A 27,261-nucleotide genomic window follows, 5' to 3' on the forward strand; every position below is an offset into this window, starting at 1 on the left:
ACAACTTTTGACTATGTGCTTACAAGGTTTGGCCACTCTTCCCCACTGACATGTATTCCTATTTTTTTCATGTCATATTTTGCAGTTAATAGGATGGACAGTCTCAAGCCTGTCAAACAACATATTCTCTGGGAAAAGAAGGCTGAGATGTTCCAGTCTCGAGTGAATGAGCTGGAGGAGGAAAATGACTTCCTCAAGAGGCAGCTTGAAGAGAAGTCTGCACAAGAACAAGGTTTGTACAGGTAGAGAAGATGCTCTCCAGAACCTCTATGGGCTTAAGAAGAAGAATGCTATAGAATAACTGTACATATTTCAGCTATGTTTGACAATATTGTTGCTGGCCTTTCAGTATTATTTTGTACCTGCTTTAGATTTTGGCTTAAATTTGATATTTAGGTGGACCATGTGTAGGATCTCTAAAGCAGATAACCTTCGAGGTGGACTTAAAAATAGAGACATAAAGAGTTATGTGTGAAAGCATTTGCATTTTAAACTAAATGCTGCTGCTTTTTGTGCAACTAAAAAGGATTTCCTACAGTAGCTATGTAGTTGTTCCACTTATAGGTATCTACACAGTGTTTTATTTTGCTAGGGTTTGGAGTTTTTGTTATGGGTTTCTCAAAGCAAATCTCAAAGAAATGATGAATGAACATTTTACAATCTCCCCAAAAAACCAGAGCGATAAAGAGGGATCACTGGACACCTACAGAACACTCCAGACTCTGCAGTGAGCACTTTATTTCAAGTAAGTAATGTATGGCTAGGTTAGCGTTAGCAAACGTTAGCTGTTCTAACATTAGCACTAGTTCTTTACCAATCAGCCTTTGCAGACAAATTTAATTAATTAATGTGTAGCTGCTGGCTAACATTTCCAGACAAAATAGGTCATCTGTGTCTCTGCTAACGTTAAGTTAACTATATCCACTGTTAGACAGAAACTAATTCTGAGTAAGTAACGTTAATTGGCGTCTCATCTTCTACCACTGCAGGCAAAAAAAGTGAAAATCCTCTGAACCCTGATTATGTGTCAAGTTTGTTTGGCTACTTGTCACCTGAGCAACGACAAAGAAGAAGAAATTGCTATTAAAAATATGAGCAGACACAGGCTGTTAAAAGGAAGAGATGTACTAGTGATGTGTCAGTGTCACCCCATGATAACCTTACTGACATTGAAATTGACAACAGTGACAGCTTTCCTGACAGCGGGCAGAGTGGGGAACACAGCTACTCTAAAGAGCCTATCCATACTGAGAGCAGTGTAGCATGCACTGATGAAGCCTGTCCAGAAACTGATGGACGAGTGTACCAGACTGAGGGCTGAGGTTCATCAGCATAAGCAAGTCATCTTTCCAGCAGGAGGTGTTCAAAGACAGTGATGAGATGGTCCAGGACTTAACTGGACTTCCATCCTATTCCAAGATGATGGTCGTCTTCACCTTCTTGTCAGGATTCCTAAAAGGGGGACCTGGGCTGACTCCTTTTCACTGCTTTTTAATGACTCTAATGAGAATGAGATTTTTTACACTTTTTTACATATATATTTCACGTGTCAAAGCCTACTGTAAGCCGAATTTTCAACAGTACATTAAATGTCATGAACAGTAGGTTGTCTTCTTCATTCATAGTGTGGCCCAGCAAGGAGCAGATTCAAATCAGTTTACCCAGAAATTGTACTTCCATAATAGATTGTTTTGAAATGTTCATTGAGAAGCCTAAGAACATTAGCCTGGTTAAAACCAGACCATTCTCAGTAGTAACTGAGTTATGGTCTGGCAAAGCTTCATTAATAACTCATTTCCAAAGGGGCGTCACCAACGGACGTCACTCAAATGCCTCTGGGCGCAATTGGATAGACCTAAAACCAATCAGAGCGATCGTCATCGTGTAAAGCCATATGCTGCGTCCCTAAGTTACACTACGCCATAAAAGTATGTACTCTTTTTGTAAAGAAAAGGTATTTTACTTTTGAATGTGTAGCAAAAAAGTAGGCAAGCTTTGGGACATACTACTTCATCATCTTTATCGGACGGATCTGTCGCGTGCGTCCTGTCACTTAAACTGCCCTGTCAATCATCTCGTCACAGTTAAAATCCTCTATTAAATCTAATTTAATTTCCTACCGTTTCGGAGAGAAATGTAGCAGCACGTTCATCTGCCAGTGGGTCTTTCATGGAGACTGTCCTCATGTGTTTGTAATTTGAATATAATAATGCATTTAAAAGTTGAACGGACGTCGCTCAAATGCCTCTGGGCGCATCTGGATAGACCTAAAACCAATCAGAGCGATCGTCATCGTGTAAAGCCCGCCCCAACGTTTCTGATTGGTGCCGCGATTTCGACGGATTAGAAATGGGCTTGAATGAGCTCTTTGCCAGACTACTTGCAGAGCAAATCTAAATTTGCCGGAAGTTGTCTGGGTTTTGCCAGGCTATAAGAACATGAAAGTCCGAGCACAAACATATTCACAGTACAAACATCATAATACTGTTAAGTATTTGATCTCAATAACACCACAGGGAGTCATATCATATGTTTCTACTGGGTGGGGGTTGGGGGTTGGGGGGGGGAACAAGTGATAAGCACCTGACTGAAAACTGCGGCTACCTGGAAAACCTGTCACCTGGTGATGTCGTCTTGGCAGATCGAGGGTTTACCATAGGAGATGATGTGGGCTTGTACAGTGCTCATCTCAAATTACCTGCCTTCACTGAAGGGAAACAGCAACTGCACCCAAGTGAACTTGAAAATACAAGGAGACTAGCAGCTGTTCGGATCCATGAGGAACGCGTCATTGGTCTTGTAAGAAACAAGTACACAATCCTGCATAGCACAATTCCCATCTCTCTTTGCCACCAGACTACAACTCCAGGAGAACTTACTTCTCTGGACAAAGATGGTCCAAGTCTGCTGTGCTTTGTGTAACATTTGCCCATCTGTTGTTCCCTCAGAATAGAGACTAAGTAACATTGTGTTCCCAGTGTAACACATAACAATATGAATTGTTGTTTGCTCTTATACAATTCTGTTTTATATTTGCCATAAAAAAACAGGTGTCAGTAAACTACATTGCTCTTATTCTGTTCATTGTTAATCATTCATAATAATCAAATAATTCATAAAATAAGATATGTATATTACAACTTCATTAAGTCATGGTTAAATTTTTTTTTATATACTTCAGTAACCGTCAAATATTATTTTAGTCTGTAATGCATAAGTTTCATGGAGGTTATGTTGAAAGGACACTGATGTAAATAAGGGGTGAAACTGATTCATCAAACAAATTCACCAATAACTACACGTTTTCTTCTGCACTCCACACATTTCCATGTCTTCGGTACCCTGCTCAATTTAAGGCAAGACTTGTGAAAGTGCTTCCGCGTACATTGTCCAGATGTGCAGGTGATGTCATCTGTGTCACAAGTAGCATCCCATTTCAGACGGCTGTTCAGTGGTTGTAGTGTTTGCGGGAGTATGGCGCTGAGCTGGATACCATTTTCCCAGCAGCTCTGCTAGTACTCCAGTCTTGATGAATTCAACCACTTTGAGGTAGACATTGTGGAAGAAAACAGGATCATACTTGATCCGCTGGATGAAAGACTCCTGCGGTGTCCATACAATAAAATCACAGTAACTCAATAACGTGGAAACATGCATCTGAACTTGTACTTGATACATGAACTTGAGGTCAGTCTTAAGCTCCATTGTCCCATCCTCTCCTATGCCTAGACAGAATGATGAATCTCTGCCGCTTTCGTTGAGTGAACGGTCCCTGCTGTTGAATGTGTATTTTATCTCCAGGACGCCGTCACCATGGCAAGTGCATGTTACCATGCCGACGGGTGATGCTCCAATCCAGGGTAGGTCTGGGTTGATGATGAATCCAGATGGTTTAACCTGCACAGTATATAGATAAACAGTAAATAAATACTGATAGGCTGTACTTGTATTAATTGTTGATAGACCTGGAAGTCTCCATGGTGATCTTGCATCATAGATGTATAGTGTGCCCTTGCTCTTTCCTCATTCACTTGACCCCATCTGACAAAAATTACAAACTGTTTATTAAAATGTATTTGTCAGACATTTACTGCCTATCAACATTTACCTTTACCTTAAACTGTCATAAATGCTTATACTTTTCTTGTAAACTGCTTCTCCTCATTTACTTGTATTGAATGGCTAAAGAGGTTACTTCATGGTAAGTAACTACATATACCAAACCTTCACCATGTTTAATTGTGCTTTATTCTATTTACCTTGTTGCCTCAGTGGAAAACTGAGAAGAGCGTGGATAGCAAATTCTTTTGATCAAGGATACCGGTCTGTTTGCTTTGGCTTTTAGTCTCCTCCTCAACTACCAAACACTGGAGAAAGGTTTGTTAGTTAATTAGTCAATTATCAGATTGTCGTGAATTTAAACTGCACAGAAATATTAGTAGTTGGTAACGTTTTTATACTTACCTGTTGCTGTGTCAGATGTAGGTTATCGAAGACCTTGGCACTCTCAACCAGTAGCATGGGCAAGTCCATCTCCAGCCAGGTGCTTGAATATATGTTTGACAAAGGAGTGGGCAAGTCCATCCAGCTGCATCACCTTTGGCCTGTACCTGCAGTGGTGGAAGATGTATTCTGATATTTGACTTGATCAAGTGATAGTCATCATTTACTCACCCTCAAGTTGTTCCAACCTTTTAGACATTTCTTTCCTCTGCTGAACACAAAAGATGATATTTTAAATAATGTTGGTAAGCTACTGACTTCCATAGTATTTTTTTTCCTACTATGGAAGTCAATGGGTGCCATCATCTGTTTGATTACAAACATTCTTTAAAATACATTTTGTGTGCATATGCAAGATGTTGTAAGCATGATATTGTATATCATTTATACAGGTTTGGAACAACAACAAAAAAACAGTTTGTATGATGTCCACTAAACAGTCCCGTGACATAAAACAATCTGGTGTATTTTTAAGAGGAGAAGAATTAGAAATCGTCTTGGAATTGGAGTACCTTGGAGTGACCCTTGATTCCACATTAAGTTTTAAAAAACATGTAAAAAGAATATCGAGTACAGTAAAATTTAATTTACGAAATTTAAAAAAAATGTAATATGTGCTTTACCGACATTTAAATATTTGTTTTATTTTATTAAAAAAATATTTTTATCTAAATTATTTAGTTTAATCTTATTTTATATTTGTATGTATGTAGTTATTTATTTATTATTTATTTTTATTCATTTATTTGAATCAAAAGTTTTCATTTAAATACCTTTTTTTTTTTCATTTAGTTATTTTAATCTTGTTTTTATTTATTTTTAATAATCAATAATTGTTTTAATAATCCAGTTTGAAAACCCCTGCTTTGGTGCATGGTCCGCACACATACACACACACACACACTTTCAGCCGGTCATTCTGCAACATAAAATGTACCATGGTACCATTGTTTTCTGACATGACATCATTATTGTGGGCTGTTGTGAGGGAATAATAACTCCATCATGTGTCTGAACACTAGATGGCGACGTTTAATATGTTTTGCACAGATTCAGATTTTTACAAGTTTTTACAAAGCAATAGGTGAAGAAGTATATGCAACATCAAACATTTCACACTTGAATTAATTCAGTGACTGAAGATCAGTTAAAATCTTAGTAAAAAATCAAAATTTGTGTCATATTTTTATTTTTGACTCCTCAATCAAACATGGTAGAGATTTAAAAATAGTTTAGCTATAGGTATTGCATACAGTTTTCCATACAGAAAATCTGAATACAGTCACAGTTTAGATATTATTTAATGCAGAAACAGAATAATATTGTGGTAAGCCAATTCCAAGTATTCAATGGATATATTATTAGCATACTGTGCAGCATACATTTTATGTTGCTTATCATTTTTGTTTTATTATATATGAAACAGTGCTCAATATGCATTATTATAGAACAACTTTTGAAAGCCCAATCAAACAAAATAAGAAAGATTAAATTGGTAAAAAAAAAAAAAAAAAAAAAAAAAATTAAAGCTGCATCAGCAAACCAACAACAACGCTAACAAACGTGGAAATTAATTTCAGTTTTCATCAAATAATCATAGATTTATCACGAGGTGCTTTAGTTTGAGAACAGCGATGCACTAATGGTTGCATGTGCCAGTCAGACATCAACACACACAAATGCTGCATTCACACACACACACACACACACAGTGCTCGCTGGGTCCAGAAGAATCAGAGTCAGTCAGCTCATGCAATAATGTTCTAGGTTGATTCTAGGCCAGGACAGGCTTGACACCAATCTGACAAAACATATTTCATCACTTCATATCTCACCTTATGCATTCCTGTCCTAATCTGGCCAGAATCCTCTTATACTGCACTATTTCATTCGTCTTTTTGGAAGGTGGTTTGTCTCGGCCTATAATCGCCTTTGAAAACGTCTAGGCTGGATCTTGTATCATGTCTGCAAAGAACAAAAAGCATCAGAATTGTGTGTTATATTTTAAGCCATTTTGTTTAGTTGAGAATGCATCTGCTAATTACATGCATATAATGTTTTGAAAGCCCCTCCATTAGTGCTTCTCACCCGATTTATCTATATAAAAACGTGTGAATGTTCAGAAGACTTTAATGGAAGGAATGGATTGGTGTGAATCACATTTGAATCCCAGGCTGTATTCAGAGATCGATGAACCAGCGCTCGTTCAGTTCATTAATGACAACGAGACACTGTTCAACATCAGATGCAAATGTTCATTAGGAAATAAGCCTGGGTCAGTTCTTTTTATGCACGTTTGGCCTAATTAAATGAAATAATTTAGCATTTTAATCCAATTTTAGGTAGAATTATATTATAAAATATATAGGAAAACTAATCTAAAGACTAAATAAATGATGATAATAATAATAATAATAAAATAGTATTTTTGGAGACTCATCACTTTACATTGCATGTTTAATTATTTTGTATTTTTAATGCAATTTTATGTAAAAATGTTTTGATAAAATAAAATAAGACTAAACAGTTTTTTTTAATACAAATTTTAATAAAAAATAAAAAATTAAATAATGCAGCTGTAAACTGTTTATATGAAAGACAGATTAAAAAAATAATAATAATGTTTTTAGTGTTTAATAAAGGAGTATTTTCCTTTCACTGATTTCTTCTGAATCTCTTTATTTTGCATGTTCAGTGAGTTATCTCAGAAGTCAATAGGATTATTTTGCATTTTTAATCCAATTTTATATATAAAAAAAGTTTTGACAAAATAAAAGAAGATTAAATAGTTAAAAATTAAAACAGCTATAGAGACAGCTAAACTAAACAAAAAAATACAATAAAATTAATATTTTCCTTTCACTGAAAGAGCTTTGCTAATCTCTTTATGTGGCAGGTTTAATTTAGCAAGATACCATCTCAAAAATAAATTAATTTGCATTTTTAATCCAATTGTATATATAAAAAATGTTTTGATAAATTTAAATAAAATATATAGGAGAGATCAAACAAAAATAAAATAAAATAGTCTTTTCCTTTCACTGTTTCTAACAGCTTGCTAACCGTCTCGTGCGCGGCCGAACACAGTAATCATCATTTCCAACAGTAGATCTCGGAGTCTGTGAACGCATCAGTCGCAGCCGCTCTGCCAAAGCCTTCGGTTACATTAACACCACCTGCAGAGAGAGAGATTGAGCAAACACAACACACACACACACACACACACACACACACACACACACACACACACACACTGCAGCAGAAACACAGCAGACTGCTTTACACAGGTCATCTCAGGTCGAGCATCACTAGCTCCACTGCTTACAGGGTTAGTGATCTGAAAAAAGGGTTAGTTCAACCAAAAATGAAAATTCTGTCAGTAATCACTCTCCCTCATGTTGTTCCAACCCCGTAAGACCTTCGTTCATCTTCGGAACACAAATTAAGATATTTTTTTTATTAGATCTGAGAGCTGGCTCACTCCTCCATAGGCTTCTAGGTAATCGATATCCGCCATCCCAGAAAAGTTAGTAAAGACATCGTTAAAGTTGTCACGAAATCAAATTTTACAATTCGTATTTTTATATGTAATATTGTATAGTGTTTATTACAAACGATAAATCTGTGCACTTCATTCATTTTTAAAAATTCATGTGCCCTTATATTCTTTAATCAAATATGTTATCCTTCCCTCCCCCCTCGAGACGACTTCTCTTCTCTTCCTGTCAAACCGTTAGTCTGCTATGAGCGAGAGATGGAGAGGAGGAGCGCTAGAGTAAAACCCTGCCCTCTATTCAATATTACGTTTCACTTGGAAATAACGTCACAACACTGGAGAAAAATCGTTTGTAACTTTTGGTTCATGGCGACTTTAAAATAGTCCAAGTGACTGCAGTGGCTCAACCTTAAGTTTATCAAGCGACAAGAATACTTTTTGTGCGAAAAAAAAAAAAAAAAAAATAACGACTTTATTCAACTCTTCTTCTGTGTTTCTCTGAGTGAGTTCACGTAGTGTAACAGCGCAGCGCTTCTGGGTTGTACGTCAGAACGGAGGCTCACTATTGGCCGACGCTGGTCGTGTGTGATGCGTGTGATGCTGGCTAGTAGTCAATAGTCAATGCTGGCCAATAGTCATGCGTGATTCTCGAAATTGTCTCATTGGCACGCTTCCCATTACCCAATGGAGGAATATACACCACTATGACAATGACATGTAGATGTAGATAGTAAGGTCGACAACTCAATGCAATGAGCTCAAAGTTCGGGTCACAGACTCTCTTTTACCGTAACATGTCGGGTATATGACACCACCGGTCATTCACGTACAAACAGACACCTCCACCTGGCTTCTTACCTGTGCTTGCTTGATCTCTGTCCACCCTGAGCAGCGCTTCTGGGTTGTACGTCAGAACGGAGGCTCACTATTGACCAGCATCACACACATCAGGGGCGGCGCTAGAGCTGGGCTTAAGCCCCGAATGCTTTTAGTAAAGCCCCGAATATTTTGTTACCTTGTCTTTCTCATAGAGCAAAACAATTAATCAGAAAAACAAATGTGAATAAGATTACAGCAGCCGCGATTACCTAATCATGAACAGTGCATATTACAGTTTTATTTATATTTTTCCCTTTGCATTAAAGGTACTTACGATGTGCTTTTGCAGCGTTGAGCATTGTAGCCAATCACAGACATGTCTGTTGAACGCATCGGCCAATCAGAGGCGTTTAAATGAGTCGCTGTGCTGAAGATGTGTTTTGCGCGAGCTCGCCGAGTTCACTTTTGCAAACCTGTCATTATTATTGCCAATAAACTTAAGATTGTCGCTCTGTTTGTTGTTAGGCAGACTAAAAGTTCAGCGGTCTAGCTCATCAATGTCAAAATGATTAAAGAAGTGAACGAATGCCTGGTAAAAAGTAAGTAGATAATTTAATATTTGACTGTTTTACAATAGAAATGTTCAACTACTACCAGTATCCGGAGACGCAAATTACTCAACTTTTTAATTTTTTTTATTAAATTTAGTCTTTTTGAATTGAAAATATGCTATAATTTCCTTGATTCATTTAGAGAGAATGCATGTATAATTAAAAATAAAATATTATTTGCAAATAGTTAAATTATTTCACTAATACAATAAGCCTTTCTTTTTCTTTATTCCCTTAAATCGCTTTTATAATTAATTAATTCCTTTAAATAAAAATACCCAATTTTAGTTTGGGCTAAAGCCCCGAATATCCACTGACCTTAGAACCGCCCCTGAAACCCACATCACACACACGACCAGCGTATTCACAGCAGCGCTATCTCTGATTTTTAATGGGAATGAAAGCGAGGCTCTGAGGGACAGACATGCATCTCTTCAATGGGCTGTACTGTTATGGCGCTTTTCCACTACACAGTACCAGCTCGCCTCGGCTCGCCTCGACTCGACTCGACTCGGCTCTGTTTGGTTTTCCACTGTGTAAAAGTTGTACCTGTACCTGCTTCCAGGTACTTTTTTTCGTACCACCTCCGGCGAGGTTCTAAGCGAGCTGAGGTGATACTAAAATGTGACGTGAAAACAAGGCAGACTGCTGATTGGTCAGAGAGAATCGTCACTATTCACTGCGTCATCATTGCACGCGCCAGACGGAGTATCCTGAATAAAAAACAGCAAAAACAAAAACAAAAACATCCAAAACCAGCATACACTCGATTTCCTCCATTGTCCTGTGTGTGTGGGTAGCGGGTGTATCTCGCGCGTCTCGCGTAAAAGATTAAGTCACGGCAGTTTCCTGCGGCGTCGCTATGACGACCAGGTACTATTGTGGAGGTACTATCTGCAATGGAAAACGGAGCGAAAAGCGAGCCGAGCTGAGTCGAGTCCAGTCGAGTCGAGTTGAGCTGGTACTGGTAATGGAAAAGCGCCATTATTTAATGTGTTTTTGGATTGTTCTGCTCATGAAACACTGGAAAAATATCTCTCCAGGAAATTTCAGTTGACAAAAAAAACTCCCGACAATAAAGCTGTGGAAAACTGTAAGTAATCTAGGAACTTTATGCAGCTTTTTACAGCGGATGCCATTGGAAACACGGCAAGTCTATCCCTCACAGCCTCGCTTTCATACCCGTCATGGCGCCACTCTGAATAAGGTCTATAGTGAGCCTCCGTTCTGACGTACAACCCAGAAGCGCTGCGCTATGGAAGGCCAAAAGGGCCAAAACGTGTGAAACGTTTTGGCCCTTTTGGCCTTCCATACTGCGCTGTTACACTACGTGAACTCACTCAGAGGAACACAGAAGAACATGAAGTGTTGAATAAAGTCATTATTTTTGTTTCTTTTGCGCACAAAAAGTATTCTCGTCGCTTTATAAACTTAAGGTTGAGCCACTGTAGTCGCTTGGACCATCTTAAACCAGTGGTTCTCAACTCCAGTCCTCGGGACCCGCTGCCCTGCACATTTTGTATGTCTCCCTTATTTAACACACCTGAACCATGATCATCAGCTCGTCAGGAGAGACTCCATGAACTGATTTGAGTGTGTCAGATAAGAGAGACATACAAAATGTGGGTCCCGAGGACTGGAGTTGAGAACCACTGTCTTAAACATTGTCTTTACTAACTTTTCTGGTCAGATATCGATTACAGAGAAGCCTATGGAGGAGTGAGACAGCTCTCAGATTTCATCAAAGATATCTTAATTTGTGTTACAAAGATGAATGAAAGTCTTACGGGGATGGAACAACATGAGGGAGAGTAATTACTGACAAGAGTTTTTGGGTGAACTTACCCTTTAAGAGTCATACAGACACCTTAAATATGCAGATATTATTTTTCCAAGCCTGGCAACTGATAAAATGAGTGGAAAAGGCATAAGCTCACACTGAAGTAGGGACTGATCTGTGTGCAGAGATCAGAATATACAGGGCTTGAGGCTGGAATGAAATCTCTTATTATCTTAAAATCAAATGTGCTCTGAAACACAGTTGGGTTGCATATGCAGTCAGTCAGAAAATCAATGTTATTGGTGTAGTGCAGATGAGCGGACCGTTCCAGTTTTACACACATGTGCACTTGGATGGGTAATGTTCCAGAAACAATAACAGCTGCCACAGAAATCATAGAGCTTAACAGATGAAATGCTGCTCAGATGGGTGAAACCAGACCGTAATGTCTCCTAAACACCAGCCAGATCCGTCTCACAGCAATGCAGGAAGATTACAAGGTGTTTAATGGACTGTCAACCAATAAATTCCACTAATTTCAACTAATTTGCAACATGTGGAAACTTTTAAAGGGGTGGTATAATGCCCTTTTCACAAGATGTAAAATAAGTCTCTGATGTCCCCAGAGTGTGTGTGAAGTTTTAGCTCAAAATACCTCACAGATATTTTTATATGGCATGTTAAAATTGTCATGCACCTTTTGTGTCTGTTCCTTTAAATGCAAATGAGCTGCTGCTCCCGGCACAGAGGGCGGAGCTTCAACAGCTTGCACTCTTACAGACATGCACTGAAAATGTCTAAAACTTTTAGCCTTTAATGTTCAAACCAGATTCAGACAATGATGGAGAGACTCAAGAAGAAGTGACAACATGTAGAAACTACAGGACATTTCTGAATGGTTAGTAGTTGATGAATTTATGTAGCTTATGTGTAGTTATCTTCTAGTCATTGATTAGCATATTCTGTCTTGATAATCTATAAATCGTGTTTCGGGGGCGGGGTTTATGTAAATTCTAGGGTTGGTGATGTCACTAACCCGGGAGGAATGTGGTGTAGTCTCTACCAGCCGTTTGTTGTAGTCCTTAAAAAGCGATTTCTTTAAAAGCAAATATCTCCCTTTGCTTTGAACTTTGAGAGTTGTAACTTTGCAGATGTTGTTTATGCTCAAACAGCAACATTACACACTAACTAAAGTTAGAAAAGTCAAATCATAATCAACCACCCCTTTAACTCTAAATTTGAATTCTTTAGAAATGTACAAGTTTTCCAGATCTAGTGTTTATATGTGACCCTGGATCACGTCACCAGTCACGAGTCGCACGGGTATATCTGTGGTAATAAACAATACATTGTATGGGTCAAAATTATCGATTTTTCTTTTATGCCAAAAATCATGAGGATATTAAGTAAAGATCATGTTCCATGAAGATATTTTGTAAATTTCCTACCGTAAATATATAAAACATGTATTTGTGTGAGTGAATGCTGCACAATCGTGAACATAAATGCACAACTTTAAAGGAGATTTTCTCAATGTTTCGATTTTTTTGCACCCTCAGATTCCAGATGTTCAATAGTTGTATCTCGACCAAATATTGTCCTATCCTAACAAACCACACATCAATGCTAAGCTTATTTATTCAGCTTTCGGATTATGCATGAATCTCAATTTAAAAAAATTTGCCCATGTGACTGTTTTGTGGTCCAGGGTCACATACTGGTATATGGATTAACCTGGTGATCAATATAGACTTTTAAAAAGTCCACGAAACAATTGAAAAGTTTTTTTTGGGGGGACATCTTATACTGGTGACCTGTCAATCATCTGACTTCTCTTGTGTGCTGGAGAAAGAAAGTGCAGTAATAGCCTCTAAAAGCACAAAAGTACACCTAAAGTCTCTTAGGAAAAGCCTTCTTGTCCCCATTTATTCAGCTTTCATATGATGTATAACTCTAAATTTAAGAAAACTGACACATGTGCCTGGTTTTGTGGTCCAGGGTCACACATTGCAACCTCAGGAGAAGCACATTCAGTGTTTACTTAGTTTTTCTCTTCCACATCATTTCTCCACGAACTTTTAAAACAGTTAATGCACGATCCAATCCACACCTGCCTCCTTTTAGAAATCCAACCAAATACATTATATGAGCCAGTGAACATTTCACTGGACACCAGCTGATGTTCTGTTAGTTCACAGAAGAAGAAAAAAATTATTTTGAGTCTCAAATGTGTTTTAGTCCCACATGATTTACCTGTTATGAAACTAGTGATGGTCTGAATGTGATTTTGAGGCCAGGATCCGTCTGGATTCTGGGAACAATCACAGCGTTCACTGCCACGATCGGTCAGCTTCACATTATATCGAGAGAGAGAGAGAGAGAGAGAGAGAGAGAGAAACAGGCTGATTCTGCACATGCGTTTCCTAAGAGACTCAGGTGCACTTTAGTGCTTTTAGAGGCTATTATTGCACTGTCTTTCTCCAGCACACAAGAGAAGTCAGATGATTGACAGGTCACCAGTATAAGATGTAGGATAAAAAAAAAAAAAACTTTCCAATTGTTTCGTGGACTTTATGTGACCCTGGACATGGGTCAATTTTTTGACATTGAGATTTATACATCACATGAAAGCTGAATAAATAAGCTTTCCATTGATGTGTGGTTTGTTAGGATAGGACAATATTTGGTCGAGATACAACTATTGAACATCTGGAATCTGAGGGTGCAGAAAAATCTAAACATTGAGAAAATCTCCTTTAAAGTTGTGCATTTATGTTCACGATTGTGCAGCATTCACTCACACAAATACATGTTTTATATATTTACGGTAGAAAATTTACAAAATATCTTCATGGAACATGATCTTTACTTAATATCCTCATGATTTTTGGCATAAAAGAAAAATCGATAATTTTGACCCTTACAATGTATTGTTTATTGCCACAGATATACCCGTGCGACTCGTGATCCAGGGTCACATATACCCAGTTTTTTAAATTACATTGATCTCCGTTATGAGATTTGAAAGCATCTGCTTGAGATGCTTTCAGACTGAGCATAATTACACCAACTTTTTTAATCCTGCCTTTCCAGATCTGGATATTAGAAGGAATATGACCTTGATAACCCTAACCAACTAATTCACATTGAACTGCAAAACATATTATAAAATATAATCTATAAATATTACTCAAGACCATCACTACTATTTCCTTTCACAATTGGCAATAAAACATTAATGCTTAATGTTGTGAATCCAGAAATACTATACTGTACCTATTGTACTACACTGAAACCCTAAACGTATGAGGTTTTAATATTAGCAGGAACTTTAAAATGACATGTTTCTGTTTCATCCGTTTCATACTTTATTTAACAGTGTCCTTGTTACACGTTACATGTACTTATCATAGTAATAATAGTGAATAATGCATAATTACATGCAAATAGCCCTCACCAAATCCTAATCTGACCCTAATCCTATAGTAAGTACATGTAGTTGCTTAATATTACTCAGTAGTTAAGTATATAATTACTCTGTAACAATGACACCTTAAAATAAAGTGGGTTCCATCGTCCTCAAACCAATGGTTTTTTGGTTAAAGGAACACTCCACCGTTTTTTGAAATAGGGCTTATTCACCTTCTTTCCCACATTTAGATAGGTGGGCAAATGCATTTTTGTCTCAGTGCATGCATTGTTTTACTTTGACAGGGTCGGCGCTAGCTTAGCTTAGCATAATGAATGGAATCCTTTGTTGCCAGCTAGCATGTCCTGAGTAAAAGTGATATAATTTTTTTTTTAAAACCCACCTAATTACTTCTTGTGGCCTGCGTATTCACAACAAGTACAAATAGCGATGCAGATTAACACTAGACGATTTCCTATGCAGATATTGACTTGGGACTATATTAGGGGGAAGCACAGGTGAAGCACTGCTACTTGGGCGCAGAGATATCACGCCCAAGTAGCAGTGCTTCGCCTGTGCTTCCCCCTAATATAGTCCTTAATATATAAGTCAATATCTGCCAAGGAAATCGCCTAGTGTTAATCTGCATCACTATTTGTACTTGTTGTGAATACGCAGGCCACAAGAAGTAATTAGGTGGGTTTTAAAAAAATTTTATATCACTTTTACTCAGGACATGCTAGCTGGCAACAAAGGATTCCATTCATTGTGCTAAGCTAAGCTCACGCCGACCCTGTCAAACTAAAACAATGCATGCACTGAGACAAAAATGCATTTGCCCACCTATCTAAATGTAGGAAAGAAAGTGAATAAGCCCTATTTCAAAAAACGGTGGAGTGTTCCTTTAAATGACTGAACTAAATGGTTAACAAGCTCAAAATCTTTTCATATTGTACTGGACAACATAAAATACATCAGTAATATCCCTTATAAAATTTTCATCAGACATTAACCGATGGTGACATTGAAGTCACTTGAGTGTGAATCAAAATTCATAAAAGTTGTTAATTTGTGAAAATTATCACAGTGGACAAAACGTGTAAGAAGAATCAAACTTCTGCTGGTCTCAGTCAGAGCATATTTTCTGCAATAATCTAAAAACCTATGGACAAATCTTATTGGATATGTGTGACCCTGGATCACGTCACCAGTCTCGAGTCGCACGGGTATATTTGTGGCAATAAACAATACATTGTATGGGTCAAAATTATCCATTTTTCTTTTATGCCAAAAATCATTAGGATGTAAAGATCATGTTCCATGATGATATTTTGTACATTTCCTACCGTAAATATATAAAACATGTATTTGTGTGAGTGAATGCTGCACAATCGTGAACATAAATGCACAACTTTTAAAGGAGATTTTCTCAATGTTTCGATTGTTTTTGCACCCTCAGATTCCAGATTTTCAATAGTTGTATCTCGACCAAATATCGTCCTATCCTAACAAACCACACATCAATGCAAAGCTTATTTATTCAGCTTTTAGATGTATAAATCTCAATTTCAGAAAATTGACCCATGTGACTGGTTTTGTGGTCCAGGGTCACATCACGGTGGTGTTAACTTGCGTCATCACTGCAGCGCACACTTCTAAACCATCTAAACCTCAAAGCTTTCTATAAAAGACACAAATGGACAGTTTATGGAACAGAAAAAAATTCCTTTTATTGTGATTTCACCAAGAACAGTTTATGATCTGGGTCTCTCCTTCTTGCCTTTGTACAGAGCCAGAAGAGAAACGTTGGCCACCTTCACCACCTTGAAACGAACACCAGGGATATCACCCACGGCGTGTCCCTTACGACCGAATCCTGCCACCAGAACCTCATCGTTTTCCTGGAACAGAGAAATGACGCGGTTCATTCATGCACTGTTTTATTCTCTTAAACTCAAATATAGCAGATAATGTCTAGTTACTAGGGGTGTAACGATATATAACATCACAATATATCGCAATACAAAAATGCAACAATATGTATTGTGGATAGTGACTATGTATTGTGTTTGGTTCCCAAAATAAAAATTACTGTGAGGAAAAAATTCAAGTTTATGGAGTTTGTGTTAGTACTACATTAAACTACTATATATAATGTTGAATATAATGTAAAATAAAGCAATTATTTGGAATATTTGTGGGTCCTGATAATGCCAAATGTCTTGTATTCCCAGTAAAACGTGGCCTATGTTATTTTAAATATAACTAGTCAGAGTGAAAGCATGTTCATCTAAAATAATTCTGTATTTTCAGCTTCAGAATCATCAATAGTGTTTCTATTGTCCTGTGCATTGGGTTACCAGCACCAAGTCCAAGCCTATTCATTTACACCCACAATGTAATTTTAATCAACAGTTTTTAAACCTTTTATCATATGTCTTGGAGAATTGTATTGTGAGTTCAGGATCGTGATATGCATCGAATCGTGACATGAGGGTATCGTTACACGTGCATGAATCCAATTTACCTCAATGAAATTCAAGCAGCCGTCGTTGGGCACGAAAGCTGTGATCTTCTTGCCGTTCTTGATCAGCTGGACCCTGACGCACTTCCTGATGGCAGAGTTGGGCTGCTTGGCTTCAACACCACTGTCAAGACGACAAACAAAGTTAAAGTCATTTATTCCTTTGTAAACCGACATATTCATCATTGTCTTGACGAACATCGCCTTACACTTTCTCAAGCACGATGCCTTTGGCGTGAGAAGCTCCACCGAAGGGGTTGGCCTTCAGAGCGGTCCCCAAATGAGCCTTCTTGTACTGTTTATCATGCCATTTCTGCTCGCGGCGGTGGTTCCGCAGTTTTCTAGCAGTACGCAGTCCACGACACTTGCCTAAAGGAGGAAAAAGGGAGAAAGGCGTAAGAAAGCAGCAGTTTCAAGTTGTTCATATACCCAGAATCCTACTGTTAACATCCATGACATTTTGAATCATTTGCAATAACATTTTGAATCATTTGCAATAACAAGGAAATCTTTTATACCTATAAAATGGATTAGAACTAAATAAAACTCAGTAAAAATAAATAAATCGCCCATATTTAAAGTCCAGATGTTGTTCACTTGATCTGTCAAGAGCTTCAAGATGCTCATCAAAATACAAACCACAATTACAGGTATGGCTGGTTCGGATTAATCGTTTAAGAGTCAAAAAGCATGTAAGAAACCTTCTAGCAAGAGGATTCACTGAAGATTCAAACTAGTTATATAACCCTAAAGAAACCAACGTTGCCATAATTTTAATGCAGATTTTTTTATATATACATATAAATGCAAATCAAAAGGCCGTTTAATACAGTGAATTAACGTGTAAATGAAGATCATCTCAGTGTTTAGTGCATCACTGTATGAGCAGCTCATGGCCGCTCCACGATGCCTCCGTTAGAAAACACAAAATAGCTACAAAAACGGCTTCATAGCGATCATCACTACGTATAAAGCGATACATGAAGCTTTTAACGACATGTAAACCCATATAATTACGAGATAATATCAAGTATTACAGCGTTTTGTGAAGTTTTATTGTCGCCTCACACGTACCCATGATCGCGTGCTCTGAGTCCGGACAGGAAAGAACGATCACGTGATGCTCTGCGCAAATGACTGCTAGAAGGACCCCACGGGAAGCCAAAGCGAGCGCCTGTACAAAAGGACGTGAATTTCAGCCTGTTCTTTTTCATACCTCTATCATTTGAATGACAGAACTTATACTGTAATATATTTATATTTATCTGGTTTGTTTTACTACTATTCAAGTCGAACTGTTTTATTAAACACCTATCTACTTGATTGTGATTGGAAAAAAATGCATAGGTTACCATATTCGTGTAGCATTACGGTACTCCATAATGCAATGATATAACCTAATGTAAGTGTCCAAAAATTATGGTATTACCATGGTACTTTTTTTTTTTACTTTTCTTTTTTAGTGCTAGTACCAGTACTTTTACTGGTTTCTTTTCAAGTGCATGTTGACTGTGTCTATCAAATTTGTACTCTATCTATCTATCTATATGCTTCTTTGTTTGCGATGTAGTTTCTTGTCTAGTTAGAGAATAGGCCATTTTTATCATGTAACTCTTGCACATGCTGCCCATTAAAGTGCACTAGCAGTGCTGTCACTGTGTAATGTAGGTCACAGACACACATGAAATAATGCAGGAACAGACTATCTTCGACCTTCTACCACAGTTCACAATCAATACCATTCTCTAATGTTCGTTAATTATTCGGCTAATTAGTTAGGTTTATGGATCACTCGTTAATAGCTCCTGCTGGTTGTGTATTACTGTGTCAGCAGCACACGTTCTTTGAAAGGGCGTGGCCGTGTCGCTGGATTGACCCGCCCTCTGGACGCTGATTGGCCGCCGCGCCTGTCAATCATCGGCTGAGGTTGCGCCCGTTATCCAGCAGATTATGAAGCAGCAGTGAGTGTTCAGCATCATCTCTGGCACTCATCTGGATGTATACATGGCATCAACGTGGCGTCCAATGTCTCTTGCGTTATTTTCCTTTGTTTTCCTGCAGATATCCTCGTCTTATGAGCAGCTGTCTGCCTTTGTGGAAGGAAGGTGAGTGAATTATTTTGAAATAACAAGCCAGAGAGCCGTGGTATTTTATGCATCCCATTTATTCCGATGGTGAAACCAGGAGAAACAAAGACTGTATATTGAGAATCTTTTATATGCATTTATCAATGTGTCAGAGACAAACTAGTGCTTGCCTCCTTTGTCCACCCTTCATGCACATTGTGTCTGCATTGAGACTCCACTGAAGGGCTCTTGCAGTGAAACACAAGAGAAAATCCATCGGCATCAGTTTACAGGGCAAATCCATATTTGCTACTAAAATTGGAGGCAGAGATGTGTGTGTTAGATAAGATGAGAGCAGGCTGGGATGCAGGAATGATCAGGATTACTGAAGGAATGTGGAGCATCCTCCTGATGACATGCTTCTATTGATTGAATGAAATATGAAATATATATCTTTTTTAAATGTCTGGGGCTAAACATCACATACAAAATTTGTAGAATCAAGTTGTAGAATCACATTATGTATAATTTATATATTAAATAAATGAGCCCGATCTGTGTTTATTATTAATAATTGATCTTTTGATGCATTAATGAATAACATTTTGTATTGAGTTTTTTGATTTTGACCTGGTGATAGATAGATAGATAGATAGATAGATAGATGGATAGATGGTTAAATAGATAGATGGATGGACAGACAGACAGATAGATGATAGATTATATTATATTATATTTTCTTTGCAAGACATCTGCAGATCAACATAATTTACGACAGACAATATGTAAAACACAATATGGCATAAAAAATACACTATAGCACAATATACTCAAGGTAAACACAGTGAAAGTAGTCAAGTATGCAAAAAATGTATATTTGAAATTTTATGAAAATTGCATAAAATGTATCCAAAAAAAAAACATATTTTTTTATTGCGTTTAAATGTACTTTCTGAGCATGCAGTGTAAAATTCAAGATGGTAGAATTGCATTTTATCTATATCCACCAGATGGTGCCTAAGGTTATTATATTATTACTATTTAGTTTCCCCCAGAAAATCTGAGTGTCTATTTAAGTTCTTGACTCACTTCAGCGTTGTATAAAATGCTGAAAGAATATGTAAACAAACATAAATAAATCAGCAAAAAAAAGAAAGGCAAAAGTGTTACCCTAAACAGATATCTCTTTTACTACATGAAGCAACTAAGTGATTACACTGTATTGTTTTGTAAGCTGTAGGCACCAAGGCATTTTAATGACCACATATGTTCAGTTTCTCTGCAATCAACTTCATATTGCAGTTCGCATTAAAAACACATCTAATTGGCAGCATATTGCTTTGTAGGAGCTGAATGTGTAGCGTTTCTCCACTAGCATTCGCACAGATGGAGTTTTATTACATGTAGGCCAGTCCAGGCTTTAGCTGTGTATTAACAGATTTGATTTGGTGAAGCATCTAGATACAGGCAGAACTTTAAAGACACGCACTAATCTGAGCATCCCAGCGGAAATATGCTACACGCGTTCTGAAGCGGTCAGCAGATTCCATTGATTATATAAATGTGCAGACTGTGGCCCATCACTAGCCCACATGTTCAGATACAGCGACGGCAGATCAGCGCTGAGAAGATAAGCCACTGCCGAAGCTGATAGAAGGAGGGATTTGTGTTTTCTTTCTGCCTTTCCTTCTCTATCTGTCAACACTTTATTTACGCGATCTGGTTGTTTATTTGAGAGGTGCTGTGCAGGTCAAGTTCAGTTGATGACTCACTGATGGATGGATGGATGGATGGATGGATTAGATAGATAGATGTTGTTTGCAGTGCAGTAATTAAACAGCTCCTCCTCTACATGGACAAGGGCATTAGTACAGGGTCACCATCTTCTGCTGCACTGTTGGAGTCCTGAGGTGATAAATGAGTTTATATTGGTGCGACGATGCACAACAACAACAAATACATGCATTTCCTTGTTGTTAAGGAAAATTATTTTGGTTGTGCTTCGGCTCTGCATGACTGTGCAAATGTCTATGATTCTTTCTCATAACTAAAAAAAGAGATATAGATTATCATACTGCTCATAAAACATTCACTGCTAGGCTTCAGAGATATCTACAACAACCGTAATGAAATGATCTTCACTAGATAATGTGAACTCTGTTAGAGAGACACATATGACTGACAGTTTATCTGTTCAATAAAACACTTACTCTCCTGTTGAGTAATAAAACACCATCATCTCAGCGTCACTTTTACAACATTTCAGATCCCTCAGTTCTCCATCTCCTAAAGCCAAGCCGATGTTGATTCTTGTTTTATGACGAGCTCTGTCTCGTTCTCTTTTCTCCAGCAGACTCTCCTCTGTTCTCTCTCTCTCTCTCTCTCTCACACACACACACACACACACACACACACACACACACACACATACACACACTCGATCTGATGTTGATTCTTGTTTTATGACGAGCTCTGTCTCGTTCTCTTTTCTCCAGCAGACTCTCCTCTGTTCTCTCTCTCACACACACACACACACACACACACACACACACACACACACACACACTCGATCTGATGTTGATTCTTGTTTTATTACGAGCTCTTGCTCGTTCTCTTTTCTCCAGCAGACTCTCTTCTGTTCTCTCACTCACACACACACACACACACACACACACACACACACACACACACACACACACACACACACACACACACACACACACACACACACACACACACACACACACACACACACACACAACTTTGACATGTTTGTTTGCAAAAAAATCAGAAAAATGTGTGCATAAACGCACTTGCGATATAACAAGAAATACACAATATTTGTGGTTTAATATTGTTGTTTTTCCATATATAAACATCGTATGATATATGTAAACAATAATGAATGAACCTTCACTGTTGTTTGTTGATCAGCTCAAAGTTGTTTAACCTTCTTTTAATTTCATGTCTTGAAAACAAAATATAATAAACACTTTTGTATATAAGTTTAGAATTATTTATATATACTATATGAGTTACACACTGAACTTTGATCACATCACTACGAGCATTAGTGCTAGTGATTGATGCTTGATGTAGAAAACACTACTAATTCTTCTCACACCAGATTATTTATGTGCACAGTTAATCAGTCCGAGTAGAGCTGCGCCTCACGCTAAAGAAAACATTCATTTATTTGTGTTGTGTGAGCCAGAATCTCTTCTGCTTCATCTTTCAGCTAAACGAATACATTCTCACGTCTTACTTTGATCCCTTACTTTGACATTATGATCCAGAGACTGACCTGTAATCAGCTCTGAGAAGCAGGTTAAGCCCATCGCAGCAGCATTACTCAGTGATTACATGTTTAAACGGTTCATCTTTGAGTAATCTGTCTTGCTGTTGAAGAAATCAGAAGAACATACACATTAGATCTCTTATTCTCAATTGTTTCTCCTAGACAGCAAAACGATTAAAAGGAGAGCATGAGCATTTTCTGCTGATCTTAGCCAAATTATAATAATAATATTTTTTGCATTGATTGTTCCACGAAGAACCTTTAACATCCACGGAATCTTTCCATTCCATTCTTTAACAGAAAAGGGTTATTTTTTAGATTGTTAAAATGTTCTTCACACTAAGAAAAAATGGTTCTTTTAAGAACTGATCAGTGAAAGGTTCTTAAAACCGTGTCCTAACTGTGTTAATCAGAGTTGTTGTCCTAACCAGCCGCGACGGCGACACCATTTTAGAAACGGTTTCTATTTTTCTGCGACGTCGCGCTGGAACAACAAACACAAAGTGTGTCGATGATAATCTCAGGTACTATTTATGTGCTTTATTTAATGTTAAAAGTGTGTAATGTATGGAGCTTATAATATCATTTAGTGCTCCAGCTTTGTAGCTGTAAAAGTAACAATGGATAATTCACCTCAGATCTTGAAATTAAACAAATGGAAACAAGAACGTTCAAACTGTGAACAAACAAGTGTATTATTTGACAAAGATTGTTTTAGTAACTCAGTAGCCGATGTATTTTTTTAATAATGTTTAAATGGTGTAATAATTGTGAATTTGATTATGTAGCCTTATCCATTTTCTTGCGAGTGTCGTCAAGATTACTCTATGGTGCCGCGAGACTCCGCCCACACGCTGCTCTGATTGGCTGTGGGTTTTGATTGACTTTGACGCATCTCGCAGTCGCGTCGCGTCTAGTGTGGACAGACTAATTATTTATCGCTGGAATCTTATCGCATCGTGTCTGGTTATGACACGGTAAGGGAACCCAAATGGTTCTTCTATGGCATCGCTGCACAAACCACCCTTTTTTTTAAGAGTAGGCCTACAGAGTTTCAGAAGAGATCTCAAAAAATGTAACTGAGATGCTCTCTAAATTTATTTAATATCTCTTGCTGTATGTTATTTTACACATTTATGTCTATAGTTATTTCTCTTGAGGCATTTGCAGGAGAAACATCTGAAGCAAAGTTGATACTTTAAAGGAAACATAACTGAGATCTCCTGAGCAATATAATTTTCCTGCGGCATCAGAGCAAAGCGTAAAAAGTGACTTGAAAGAGAGTTGGTCTCACTTCACGGATGGTGACGTTTCAGCAGTGACTCACAGCATCAAAGCCTCATATTTCTCATTCATATTCATAACATGCGAAGATTCTATCTGCAGTTGAGACTGAATGACTGAATCCAACTAGATAAAATGATTTCAACTAAATGTTTATGATGGTAGATTAATAATGCACACTTAAATTCTCATACTTACAGCTCAGATGATGCACCATCCCAAGACATCAGCATTCAAGAGAGTAAGTTGTTTTGATAAATATCAAAAGTGAATTTCTTCCCTCAATGTTTTTTTGTTGTTGCAATATTTAACCCTTTCAAGCCTACATGATCAAAACCTGTTGCACAACATCTTCGACATGCCTTCTGTCGTCTGATTGATAGACTGTTTAAGCAAGTAAACGGTCTTTTAGTGTAATTATAAATACAATATTGTTAGTAATATTTCATGATGAACACTTACTGGACTGAAGTAACTCAGGTTTGCTTGATTATCTATACGTAATTTTTTAGAAAATCATGTTAAAATGTGAGTATCAAATATGATGATCATCAGGCTTCCGAGGATCATTTATTTGTTCATCTCTCAATTATTATTGTATTGTATTGCATACAACCAAGCATTTAAATATCATCTTAATAAAACAGATTCTTGGGAGATATATGCATTTTATGTCTGTTATACTGTTATAAAGATCAATGATTTACATTACAAGCATCAGAATGCTATCTTACTCTTTGGCCATATAAATATCAGCATTTGCACCAAAATGCTTATTTTTTGCTCAGTTTGGGTCTCTGAATAAAAGTTAGTTGTTTTTCCCACCATATTCTCACTATATCAAGAGCCATATGTCAAATATAATAAAGAAAAATGGTCTAAATTACGATGTCACATGTCAGGTTTTACCGGGTTAAAACATTCCTCTATACATTGTTTTAGTAAATGAACAGCTGTAGTTCTTTATAAACTTGTTTATTAGGATAAATGTGATATGCCTGTGGTGTGCTGTTTGTGTGCAGACGCTGATGGCTCGGTGTTTGTGTCTGAAGCGCGTCTCAGACGAACGCTGCAGGTGAGATGTGTTCGTCCGCCAGCGAAGCCAATGTGACCTTGTGCCGCCGCTGGGGTGCAGATTCCCAAACTAGATGAATTTAATCCTTGACAGACTGCACTGTCTTTGGAAAAACAGATTACAGACATGCTACATTTTTAATCAGGAATTTCATTCTGATTTAGGATATATTACAGTGTTTCTGTAAACTGTTTTTGGTAACACTTTATTTTACAGTGTCCATGTTACATATGCCACATGTAGTAGTAATAACAGTAAATTATGCATAATTACATGCAACTAACCCTCAACCACATCCTCATCCTACCCTAACCCTATAGTACATGTAGTTACTTAATATTACTCAGAACTTAAATGTATAATTACATTGTAACAATGACACCTTAAAATAAAGTGTAACCCTGTTTTTCATAAGTGTATTTAATGTGTGTGTCATATGTCTTTATTCTGGCTTTAATGACAGTTGAATAATAACAATGTATGTTGGCCAAAAGGTCTGGTTTATATATAGGTTTAATATATTATCTTTTACATTTGTGTTGCTTAATCAGCTGTTTTGTGGTTCATAACTTTTTTAATGTTTAGATTTTGCTGAAAAACTTAGTGACAGTTTATATTGTGACAACTTACCCCACTTTGTGTGACAATATGTCTTGTTACTAGCCTTGTTGAAAGAAGGTCATATTTTTATATTTTTTTATATTTCAAGGATGCATTAAATTGGTCATGTGACAGTAAAGAGGTTTATATTATTACAAGAGATTTCCATTTCAAATAAACTTTATATTCATCAAATAATCCTAAAAAAAATAATGCATCACGGTTTCCACAAAAATATGAAGCAGCACAACTCTTTTCAACATTGATAATAATCAGAAATGTTTTTTGAGCATCAAATCATCATATTAGAATGATTTGTGAAGCATCATGTGACACTGAAGACTGGAGTAATGATGCTGAAAATTCAGCTTTGATCACAGGAATAAGTTACATTTTACTATATATTCACATAGAAAACTGCTATTTTAAATTGTAATATTTCAGTTTTTGTTGAGCAGAAGAGACTTCTTTCAGAAAACATTAAAACATCTTCCCAGCCCCAATCTTTTGAATGGTAGTGCATGTATGTGACCCTGATGTGCTCTTGTTTCAGCCGTACGGATGGCAGCTTCACGCTCCTCCTCGCAGAAAGTTGCTTCAGTCTCCAGGATTGTTGCCGTATTCTCCTCTGAGTGTGACGTACAACGGCAAGACCTGTATCCTCTTCAGGGCCCGCAAACTGGCCATCAGGTACAGGAATCACAGTTTAGTGGACCTCACAGAGAGAACCTTCAGCCCAGACGCACCGGTGGACACCAAAGGCTCATTCTGCAGCAAAGACAAAGCCATGTAAGTTCAGTTGCTCACTCAACTAGAACAGGTTTTCCTGCTTAAATGTTGATTATTTTCCTCATATTCTCCATTGTTGCGGCTCCTCTCTTCCCAGTCTGTCAGTAACGCTCTGTTTAGTTCCTGTCTCTATGAAGCCCCTCCTCCTGAAAAGCACACTGTGCTCTGATTGGTCGGCTGGAGCAGTGTGTTGTGATTGGTAGAGCGTGTTTGGGGAAATGTCCCACCCCTTACCATAACCGCCAGTTTACCACTACTAACTAACTCAACCAGGCCCCGCCCCTTTATTCTGCACATTAATTATTATAATGAGGAATATTGTGACGTGTTCGTTCCCGGAAGAAACTCAAGACTACAATGGAGGCGTTTCAGGAGTTCAGAAACACTGACACTGATAAAGAGAAGAACTGTATAATATACCCGCAAACCACCTCAGTCTGCTTTAAGATGCTTTATTAAAAAGAGAAATTTGACATCTGAAGAGTTTACATGTTAAACTTGATTGATATTTAATAATATCTTGACATATTTTGTTATTCTCCAGACTCAATCTACGGTTCGGTGATGTGGAAGATCTCAGAGGCCTCTCCATCAGGTTATTTCTTATTTTTTTGTGTATGATATAATGATGTGTCACAGTGATTTTTACCTTAGTTAAGTGGTGATTTTTAGGCTAAAGCTCCATTAACTGTAAAATATGGCCTGTGATATGACAAAAGATACCAATCTTCAATAGATAATTATTTTTATCAACATTCTGATATTTTAATATTCTTATATTAACATTGACATGATCCCATAAAGAGGCAGTCAGTCCCAAACAGCTCTGGTATTAATATTAAAGAAAACCTATTTATAATGTTTATAGGATGTTATTGTTAATGTTAGAATATTCAAATATAGAATGTTTTAAAAAATGTTAATGGGCACGTTAATATAAAATTCAACCGATGCCATCACAGATGTGTCCATATTGGTTAATTTACAGTGCAATATTTTTTGTGTGC

At 37.4% G+C, this 27,261-nt stretch overlaps 3 protein-coding genes across 4 annotated transcripts in view; 1 reads left to right on the plus strand and 2 right to left on the minus strand.

Annotated features, from left to right (window-relative positions):
* Window positions 1–2,994: 2,994 nt before the first annotated feature.
* On the minus strand, window positions 2,995–16,186 carry LOC309487990 (uncharacterized protein). Of its 2 annotated transcripts, none has more exons than XM_082156007.1 (5): window positions 13,463–16,186; window positions 7,567–7,679; window positions 6,339–6,468; window positions 4,465–4,610; window positions 2,995–3,897 (listed from the first exon to the last, which is right to left on the minus strand). In XM_082156007.1, the coding sequence occupies exons 4-5, from the start codon at window positions 4,582–4,584 to the stop codon at window positions 3,418–3,420; spliced, it is 600 nt and encodes a 199-aa protein (XP_082012133.1). In that variant the 5' UTR covers window positions 4,585–4,610; window positions 6,339–6,468; window positions 7,567–7,679; window positions 13,463–16,186; the 3' UTR covers window positions 2,995–3,417. The 2 variants fall into 2 exon arrangements, with proteins under 2 accessions (XP_082012133.1, XP_082012132.1); XM_082156006.1 differs by lacking the exon at window positions 13,463–16,186 and adding an exon at window positions 11,275–11,377.
* Window positions 16,187–16,322: 136 nt separating this feature from the next.
* On the minus strand, window positions 16,323–18,304 carry rps23 (ribosomal protein S23). The gene is made up of 4 exons (XM_082156029.1): window positions 18,217–18,304; window positions 17,352–17,511; window positions 17,146–17,266; window positions 16,323–16,519 (listed from the first exon to the last, which is right to left on the minus strand). Exons 1-4 carry the CDS (start codon window positions 18,218–18,220, stop codon window positions 16,373–16,375), a joined length of 432 nt encoding a protein of 143 aa, XP_082012155.1. The 5' UTR covers window positions 18,221–18,304; the 3' UTR covers window positions 16,323–16,372.
* Window positions 18,305–19,062: 758 nt separating this feature from the next.
* atp6ap1la (ATPase H+ transporting accessory protein 1 like a) overlaps window positions 19,063–27,261 on the plus strand; it is a 13,277-nt gene continuing 5,078 nt past the window's right edge. The window contains exons 1-5 of the mRNA XM_082155970.1: window positions 19,063–19,247; window positions 23,991–24,031; window positions 24,813–24,865; window positions 26,019–26,254; window positions 26,799–26,849. Coding sequence (XP_082012096.1) covers window positions 19,147–19,247; window positions 23,991–24,031; window positions 24,813–24,865; window positions 26,019–26,254; window positions 26,799–26,849 — 482 coding nt within the window. The 5' untranslated portion in view covers window positions 19,063–19,146. The remainder of the gene's footprint in view (window positions 19,248–23,990; window positions 24,032–24,812; window positions 24,866–26,018; window positions 26,255–26,798; window positions 26,850–27,261) is intronic.

This window comes from Leuciscus leuciscus (genome assembly GCF_965113295.1).
Source record: "Leuciscus leuciscus genome assembly, chromosome: 23".
Classification (NCBI taxonomy): domain Eukaryota; kingdom Metazoa; phylum Chordata; class Actinopteri; order Cypriniformes; family Leuciscidae; genus Leuciscus; species Leuciscus leuciscus.